This window comes from Dicentrarchus labrax, unplaced genomic scaffold (genome assembly GCF_905237075.1).
Source record: "Dicentrarchus labrax unplaced genomic scaffold, dlabrax2021, whole genome shotgun sequence".
Taxonomy (NCBI): Eukaryota; Metazoa; Chordata; class Actinopteri; family Moronidae; genus Dicentrarchus; species Dicentrarchus labrax.
In genome coordinates this window covers 8,659,170-8,668,645 of record NW_026136710.1, presented here as the reverse complement: position 1 = coordinate 8,668,645, position 9,476 = coordinate 8,659,170, and the positions used below count along the sequence as shown (strand labels likewise).

The 9,476-nt window shown below is 38.5% G+C and overlaps 1 protein-coding gene across 1 annotated transcript; it reads right to left on the bottom strand.

Annotated features, from left to right (window-relative positions):
* Positions 1 to 462: 462 nt before the first annotated feature.
* Positions 463 to 7,978, bottom strand: oacyl (O-acyltransferase like). The gene is made up of 15 exons (XM_051412547.1): positions 7,816 to 7,978; positions 5,897 to 6,030; positions 5,727 to 5,805; positions 5,500 to 5,635; positions 4,841 to 5,043; positions 4,516 to 4,728; positions 4,324 to 4,426; positions 4,094 to 4,195; positions 3,811 to 3,976; positions 3,620 to 3,699; positions 3,401 to 3,511; positions 2,912 to 3,035; positions 2,558 to 2,744; positions 2,066 to 2,208; positions 463 to 1,969 (listed from the first exon to the last, which is right to left on the bottom strand). The coding sequence occupies exons 1-15, from the start codon at positions 7,910 to 7,912 to the stop codon at positions 1,865 to 1,867; spliced, it is 1,983 nt and encodes a 660-aa protein (XP_051268507.1). The 5' UTR covers positions 7,913 to 7,978; the 3' UTR covers positions 463 to 1,864.
* Between the last annotated feature and the right edge of the window lie 1,498 nt (positions 7,979 to 9,476).

Here is a 9,476-nt window from a genome sequence, read left to right as displayed (position 1 = left end):
TTGTGGGGTTTTGGATTGGACGCGGCCCCTTGGACTCTTGGGTGTCATTTTACCAAAGCAAGATATATTTTTACACCATGTTGTTGCACAGTCTGCCTCTTCCTGCTGTCTGGCCTCCTTCTCAAAACTCCCTGGACAGGACCAGGTGGAAAATGGTGCTGCACATGTTAGAAGTGTGCGTCACAACTGTGTTTTGTTTGTGTGGTTGCGTGAGAGGGTCAGCGAAAGGATATTTTTCCAGAACCAATTAAGGTATGAGTGCCATAGCAGGCAAATGACAGATATGACACATATCTTCACTATACCAAAGTGCCATGAAAGAAATAGCAAACCATATCTGGTATTACTGTTAGATTGAACATAGTTGAAATAAATAAACAAAATAAATGAAATAATGGATTAAAGTAACTGGTGGCAAAGATTACAGGACAAATCATATTGTTTTTATCTCCAACCTGATGTCAAACATGATACACGGAGGAGGCTTGAACAATTTAGACAAACATATTATCAACAGCTTTTAAATCCCTTGACAGCAATTTGCAGTAACAGTGTTCCATCATGCTGATTTTACAACATAACTCCAGTGAAAATCACCACATATGGAGTTTGTTTCTGTGTAAGCAGCAGAGATAAACAGTGGCAGAAGGATCAAGGTATTCCTTTGAGGCTGTTCCCCAACCATTGCTCATCTTAATAAAATGCACAACAGAGCACATGCCTTGCATAACTCAAGGTGGCTGGGTGTTTTTGCGTCATAAGAAACTGAAAACGTTTGTTATGATCTCATCAGCTGAATCAGTGTCAAATTCTGACTCACTGCCATGGAAAGTGCAGTGAGTTATTTGTGCTGTCTTACAACAGAAACATTAATAGGAGGGGAAGGATGGCAAGGGAATACAATGAACTTTGGGTCACAAGGAAACAGTCACACTAGTCTTGTCCTCCACAAGAGGGCAGAACTTTTTGCTATCTTAGTCCTCTTCGGTAACTCCCAACATTTAATTAAGGAAGATGGTGGTTTAAAGTAATTAGGAAACTTTTCCAGACCAATGTGACGCCAGTGATGTTGGCATATATTGTATTTCTATATATGACTAGAAATTAATCATTTTAAACTCGTATATTCATTGATCTATGTGATTAAATGAACTGTAAATCAGCTATGAATCTTCCACGGCAGGAACACTTGAAGACCTTGTTTCTTTCCTGTATATTGTCATAGAATAATTGAGAAGTTTAGGGAATATATTTGTTATACCATCTAGTTTGTCACATAGATGATGGCATGGGAGTCAGCTCTTAGCCACACAACATTTTCACCACCATTTTATGTGGATTTCTTCAAGAACAGCATCTATAATTGCAAATCTGGTCTTTCCAAAATCTTGTCAAGATCATCTCTGCAGATAAGAAATTACAAAATGATACAATCTGGAAGGCCTTGTGTCACAATTTACTGTTCCACAATTATTTGCCCTTGTAATTGTTCCTTTGAAACAGGCAGTGATATGGTGGTAATCGACATATGATATCCAAGACAACGCAAAATGTCTTTATTTGCAGATGATAATATTGTATCTATGAAACAATTAACCCAAAACCCAATTTTAGTTTGACAAAATATGGACTTGTTGATGTTAACTCATTTTTATGTGATCTGCAGGATGTTGTCTATGTCAATCCTCAGTAAACTATTGAACAATGCTTGTTACAATGTCAAAGTAGTAACTACTCAGCAATCACTATAAAACCTTTTTTTTTCTTTTTTATAAACAATGCGGAATTGAACAAGAGCACTCACATAGCTTACAAGGCACAAGCAAACAGAATATAAGATCAGGGATGTTAAAAGGATAAGTCTCTATGTACTGCTCCATTTTAGGAGGAGGTAGGGTTTCTCAATCAGCACTGTAAACACATAGCTCACCACCAGCGTGAGCACCAGGTGGCCAAGAAACAGGTACATCTGAAGAGGAGGGGTGACATAAAATACATTAAGTTAAAAAAAGACTGAAATGCCTCAGCATAAGGCTTGATGAAATGTGCTGTCTGATGTACTTACGAAGTTGATGTCTGTGTAGTGGATTGGGGTCTCCTGCAAGCCGATGTAGAGGATGATGAAGACAGGATGTGTCAGATAACAGGCAAAACTAATGTTGGAAAGAGGAACCCAGAAATCCAATGACAAGAGGCTCTGGATAAAACCTGGAGAAACAGTAAAGAAAATGTAGCATAGATTTTTATATATCTGCTTTTATGTATAAAAATCTAGCTTTTACTCAGATGTCACTTAAGAGGAAGTGTGCAGACATACCGCACTACTATTGGATTTGTACCCATATTTGTTAACCAAATCATTAATTTGGTTTTAGAGAGGTAAGTGAGGGTTAAAAATTAGCATAAATATTGCTGAAAAAGTGAAGGTCCCCCAAATTATACAATATATCTTTCTCATATTGCCATTGGTATTAATTTTCTGTAGTTATAATCATTGATCAACAATACTTTTGTATTTGAGTATTTGGAGTCTAGAACATCACTGCTCTTGGTTTACCTCCGTAACCCTCCTCACAGGCCAGTATGATCCAGGTCACAGCCAGAGCCCAGAGCGGTCTGTGCAGACCCTGGTAGAGGGCATGTGGCACAGATAGATGGGCCGGGGTCTCCCTGAGGATGTAGGCCAATCCAACCAACACAGCCATGAGTGACAGACAGCAGAACCAGCCAAGTGCTGCCTGCCACTGGAGCGCCAGCAAAACACAATAAGCAAGATGGATGGCAGCTTAGTCATTTGTATCTGAGTCTGTTTGGCTTGATAACATCACAAAAGAGCACAAGAGGTGTTCATATTTCTACTAAAAGAATAAGTTATGTGTGGTGATTGCAGACGTTTAAAAGATGTTCTCACCTTTTGCTTTAACAACTGATCTTTCTTTGTTGTCAAGTATATTCCAGTCAAGATCCCTATTAAAAATGGCCCATATCTTGTGTAGGGTTTCACATAGTAATACAAGACATAATTCTCAGATGTCCTGCAAAATAATCACAAAAAAAAAAAACATATATAACACTTTCATTTTAAATCATTTTTTATTGATTTTGATGGCCACCACCTAATTTCAGGGGGAATCAGTGGCAGGCATTGAGAATATCTATAGAAAAATAGCCAATCTTCTTGCTGATGGTCTTGTTTGTTTATACATTATATAGAGGCATCAGTATTAAATTGAGAATGCTTAAATTTGAATGGCTAGTTTGCCGTTTTGCTTTTATATTTGATTTCACTGTATACAAAGTTATACAAAGTTAAAAAAATATGATCTAAGCAACCTTACATTTCATGCATTTGGTTCCTAAGATGATTGAATATGTGCTTGATCACCATCACAAGTCTTACAGTGTGGACGGCTGAAAGACTGGAAGCTGCAGGAGTGCAGTTATAACACCACTGGTCACTGTGGTCATCAGCAGAAGGCCTCCAGCAACGACTGCAAACACACCTCGGTTTCTGATAAACAGAAGACATCATGATTAAATAATAAATGTTTTTTTTTTTTCGTGGTAGAGGACTTAGATTTAAACATTTAAAAAAAAATACTCAAATGAGACGACATACAGTCTGTAAAAATAGACCAACAGAGGAGTGGTGGCATAACACTGGAAGTCCAGAGACAGGTACCATGTCCAAGGAATACACTGAGGAAAAATTAGGAAAAACACATTTAAGCAATGTCAGTATAGAAGTATGTCAAAAAAGAACTAGAGCTACTATACAGCATGTAAATCTGAATTACTGCTTAAACTTACTATCTCATGGACTGGGAGGAGATTGCTAATCAGCAGTAAATTAGCCCACCAGTAAGTCTTACAATCCATTAATGTATCTATGAATGGGAACCAGTAGGGTCCCCACTTGACCAGAGAGATGAGGCCAATGGTTAGACACATGATAAACAGATGCAGTGGTTGAATCCTGGAGCAAAAGACAGACAAAGCAAGCATGTACATTAGTTTTAGATCACAAATATAATCAAGAGCTTCTACTATATTGAATTATAATAACTTAATTTGGTGAACTTATCAACAGTACCTTTTAATCCTCTTGAAGAGGTAGTTAGCCACCAAACTGGGGCTCAGTTTATCTTCAGCCCTATCGATGGAGCCCAGCAGAGACCTTGCACTAAGCAGACCCCTACAACACAAAAGCTACTTGAGTAACTGCTAAATTTAGCAACTTAATACTCACCATAAAATTGTTTTTTAGGCACAAACTTTGGTAAATCTGCCATTGTTTCAAACTTTATGTTGTTTCAGCCTCACCCTAGCAGTAAAAAGGTGTCCACAGCCAGAAAAACAGGGCCACTGATGGTAAGCACATACAGAGGGCTGCTTTCAACTGTTGTCCTCCAGTTCTTGTAGTTATCTTCAATAGACAAAGCAGTGTATTAATGTGTAAGTAATATAATGACTTGCAGACTGAATGAGAAAGTGGTAGTGAGCCTTGTTGTATACCCAGGTTGTTTATTACAGGGAACTGTGCAGAGTGTCCACATATTATCCATAACAGGCTGAGAACACGGATGCCATTCAGGGAGGAGTACCCTCCTCCTGGGATTGATGAGGAGGTGCTAAAGACACCCTGGCTGGTAGTCTGTAGAGAGAACACCTGCAGGCACCGGTACACACAGCTTCGGGGGACACACGGTGGAGTGTGGCTGGTTCTGTCTATGAAAGATTAAATTCAATAAAGCAAAATCTGAATATAAACACAATTTATAATAAAGTTTGACCACTGCAGGAAAGAACATGCGCTCACACAAAAACACACTGTACTTACTATTACTATTTTCCTCAGAAGTGCTGCTATTGATTTCACTACTGGAGGAGCCATTGGTCTTCAGGGTCCCATAAAGGTTGAGGCCAGTGTTTAAACAGGAAGACTCTGCTGTTGGACTGACCTCTCTGTTGCGTTGCCACCTGATTATAGCTGTATACAGGGTGGCCGCAAGAGGAATTGCTACCATTACACAACACACAAACCTGCAGGAGAAAAGGTATCAGTGTCAGGTGAAGACAGAGTTAAGACAAATTGAAGTGTGGTGCATGTAAAGTTCTGTTTAAAGGACCAGTGTGTAGGATTTAGTGGCCTTAGCAGTGTAGTTGCAGACAACACCCTCATCTCAATCTCCCTTTCCAAGCGCGTAAGACACTGGTTCTCAAAATGTGGAACTCTGAAATTTTTTAATTAACTAAATTAATATAAAATAAAGTTTGAGAAACATCGGTGTAGGAGAAATTATGGTGGCCTCCATGGAAGAGGACCTGCTCCCTCTGTGGATCAGGTAACCAAAACACAAAGATCCTAATTTCTAGGTGATTATACACTAACACGCTAAGAATAGATCCTCCTAACTGTCACACACTGAACCTTTAAAATTATAAGCACACATGCAGATAAGACAACAAAGAGGATAAAACATCCAATCATATACTGACAGGCAGGTGACATCAGATGCATCAGGGGCAATGTTGTTGGACAAACAGTGGGTCATGATCATCTCCTGAGTGGACTGATTGACCAGGATGGGAGGTAACGGAGGAATGAGGGACATCTGACCAAACTGAAGTCTCCCTGTTAAAAAGGTGAGACTTTGTAAAACCAAACAAGTGTCAGACTGGTCACTGCAGTGAGTCTGGTAAAAACTGATTTTGAAATCACTGACCGTACAGAACTAGCATCTGCACTTCCTCTTCCACGCAGGAGTCAGGAACACAAATACCCACAAAGTACTGGACTGATCCCTACGGTAGGAAAAAAAAACTCTTTTCAAAATAAAGTTTTTGTCTGTCAGGATGACATTTTATATTTATAATAATTTTTTGTTGTTGTTACCTGCCTAAGGAACACCTGGCAGTACTGTCCAGAGAAGGTGGGACTGTGGGCAGAGCGACACTGCTGCAACAAGCCAGGCTGGTTGGTATTACCTCCTTCGACATTGCTACCCATCTTTCCAAAGGCATCATACACTGACACACAACACACACACAAAAAAGGATTTAAAACATTTTAAAAAGACACTGAATTCTTATAATAAAACATGTAAAATGTGATATTGATGATTATGATTGCACAATAAGTATAGTATTTGCCTACTTGATTCAAGAATAACTCTTGAAAAAACAATTTTAAACTGTTTCTGTTTCCTGTGTAAGCCCAAAAGTGGGGCATGGCTTTCTATTTTAGGATCTAACATACTGATTTAGTGGTGATATTGCACTTTAATCAAGAGCCAGTTACTGCACATAACTTTTCCATACATTGTTAAAGATGAAACTGTGTAAAGATAAAATAAATCTCAAAAACTGAAATTAGTTTTTCATATATTTAAGTAAAGATTTAATAACACAAATCAAGTAAATCGAGCTTTGAAGAAATACATCTTATTTTTTACTTTTCTGAGGAAAGGGGAAATTTGGACTCCTTTTATGGATCCATCCAGACTATAAATAATAATAATAAAAACTAATTTTCTTTGTCCCAAACTAATAAACATTTTGTTTAGTTGTCTCCATTCTTCATGTAGTCGACCTCAACTGAGTGAAACAGCGCCCCGCTGGGTTGTAACGGCTTTTCAATGACAACCAGTCTGTGTGGTCAAAAACGGCATTGCACCCTTCCGGAAGGGAAGACAGATGAAGTTGACATACTTTGATTACTAAGTATCAAACGATCAGAGGCTGTCAGTCTGACGCCACTTTAAAACTGTGATTGGACATGTCTGTGGTAAAGAAACTCAAACATAAAAGTTGAAGCCAGTCCTATTCTCTCCTCACAACAAACAAAAGAGAGTTATTATTTAAATTAAACAAGAGTTAGTAATTTTTGTGAAACTAGTTAGCTTGATGCTAGTTAGAGAGGAGTGTGCAAGGACATAGATATGGACTACTTCTTCTTCATCTTCATCCTAAATATCGTGAGTCAGTCTGTCTATCTCTAACTGTGTCTTTACTAACTGTTTCTAATGGTTAAATGTCTCTCTAGGGTTGCCTGTTACTACTTGTGTAGTTGTAATGGAGATCATGCTATGTGCATTACCCTGTTTGCTCGCACACAGAAGCTGTAGTGTTACTGCAGTGTTGTATCTACATAGACACACTCACAGGGATAAAGCTTTCAGGGCTGAAAACAATATGTAACTTCTCCAATCTTAGGTGAGGAAGGTTGTTCATTCACATGTTTATTGGCTGGAATGAGCCTGAGCAGAAGGTCTGCTAGTTCCCTAATTCATTTATTCCTGTTTTGTTTTTAACCTGTGCTGAGTAATAATAATAATAATAATAATAATAATAATAATAATTCTTTATTTGTATATTTCATTTCATACACAAAGTGCAGCTCAGGGTACTTTACTAAATAAAAAAACCCAACAAGAGCAGACCATTTAAACAACAGTTAGAATTTTAAGTAGTAGTTTGTAGTACTATATATGTATTAGTCTGTTGTCTGAAAGTTTACTAATTGCTATGTGGTTTGTTACATTACACCACAGTGGAACAGTACTAGAAATCTCTGTTTAATACATTTTTGGCCTGTCAAACTTTGCTTCTGATGCACTTCATGGCTAAAATGAGCCCTCATTTTCAAAGTTACCGTAAGCAGTCCATCTAAAATAACAGCTGGCCCGAGTCTGGCCTCTCTAGTTTCAATGGGCCTGAACATCCACTATCCCATACTCATTGCAAATGCTGAAGTGACTCCACAACTTAAGATACAGTCAGAAAAAAAACCTTGCAAAAGTCAGCAGCACTTACTGAGAACAGCATATTCCTTTGGCCTCTCCTGGTTAATTTCCCAAAGGAAAGTGTCGGTATCCTCCGTACATCTTTGAGACACCATCAAGGCCTGCATGGTGCCTGTATTTTCCAGTGCTACACTGCAACCTGCAAACAGAAGGAATGCCACCCAACCCAGGGCCATTTTTTAGGACTGACTGCATCTTTTTAGCGGAGAAGGTGTTTAAATAACATAGGAGGGGACACATCATCAACAGGAAGGTAGCGTGAAATTCGTCTTCCGTGGGATGGATTTGAAAAACTGCTTTGGCAAATGTAGGTGGTCTCCCACCTGGTTTTGTATATCAGGTGTGAACAAGATTTGGTTACATGAGGATGAGAGGCTAACAAAAAAGATCCAGGCTGTGATTATGTCACACTGTCACAACAGGATCACCATAATTAGAGTGCAGGTCTAATAATGATGGCTACAGGTCAGTGTCAGGTTGTAGTCCCATCACTACCACTGGACAAGAGATGTTTTACAGTAGTAGTATCAGTCTGATTTTGTATACTTAGCCGTAAATAGCCCCCAGATGCTGTTCTTTCCTGGTCTGGTGTGATCACAAATTGTTGGTAATTTGTTCCAGATAAGAATAATTGCAAAACCTCAGCTACACATTTACAACCATTACATGCAATTTTGAGTTTGTTATTACTGGAAACCATTTGACTCAAGCTAAAAAAAAAAATGGGAGAAGCACAACTCCAGCCAACCTAGTAATGGAAATAAATCAACAATGGCCACTAGAGGGTGAGCTTGTCCTGAAAAATCTGTGCCATGATTTTATCAGGCAGCAGTGAGGGACACAATCTAAACACACGGCACATATGCGTTCTGATCAATTGTAGTTTTTGTGCTAGAGGGAGGAGATAATAATTTAGTCACGCAAAAGCCTATGTCCATCTTATTTTTTCAATAGTGTGAATGAATTTGTGCATATTTTATCTCCTCCTTATGGAGTAGCATCATATTAGAAGGAAGGAAAGGGTCAGAAGTTTTATCATTGTTGGAACTTTTTTTATTTTCCAGTTGGTCGGGTGAAAACATGCTAAAAAGTAACTAGTACTCTAACTGCATATATTCTGCTGACTCACTGACTAAATGGCTGTCTCATAGAAATTACATTAATGTGCCAAATTATTTTGGTATGAGGGAAGCATCATGTATGTTTATATTATGTCCACTTTGCTGTCCAGGAAGTGTTGCATTCTTCTACCACACAGAAGTAGTGGGAAGGTGGATTGTGGGTGTACAACGCACACTTTGACAATGGAGACCGGGATGCATCCTGCATCTCACGTGTGATTAGTTTTTAGGGAACTGTTATAAAACAGTTTGGTTTAACTGACATTCATTTATTTTTTTGGTCACTTTGGGGCACACAACAAGCTGTAAACCCAACACTGACTTTGTATCACCTTATAAGGTCAATATGGCAAAGTTCATATGGCAAACAGTGTTATTATTCTCTACACTGAGCAACAGCACTCTCTTTTTAGCTCCGTATTTGTCCACACCAGGGGTTTTCAAAGTCTGACACTTTACATTTTAACATTACATTTTCTGTCCTGTTAGACTGTTAACATTTCAAAAAGATGATGGTGATTAAGGGCATTTTACAGCAAGATGCATGAGA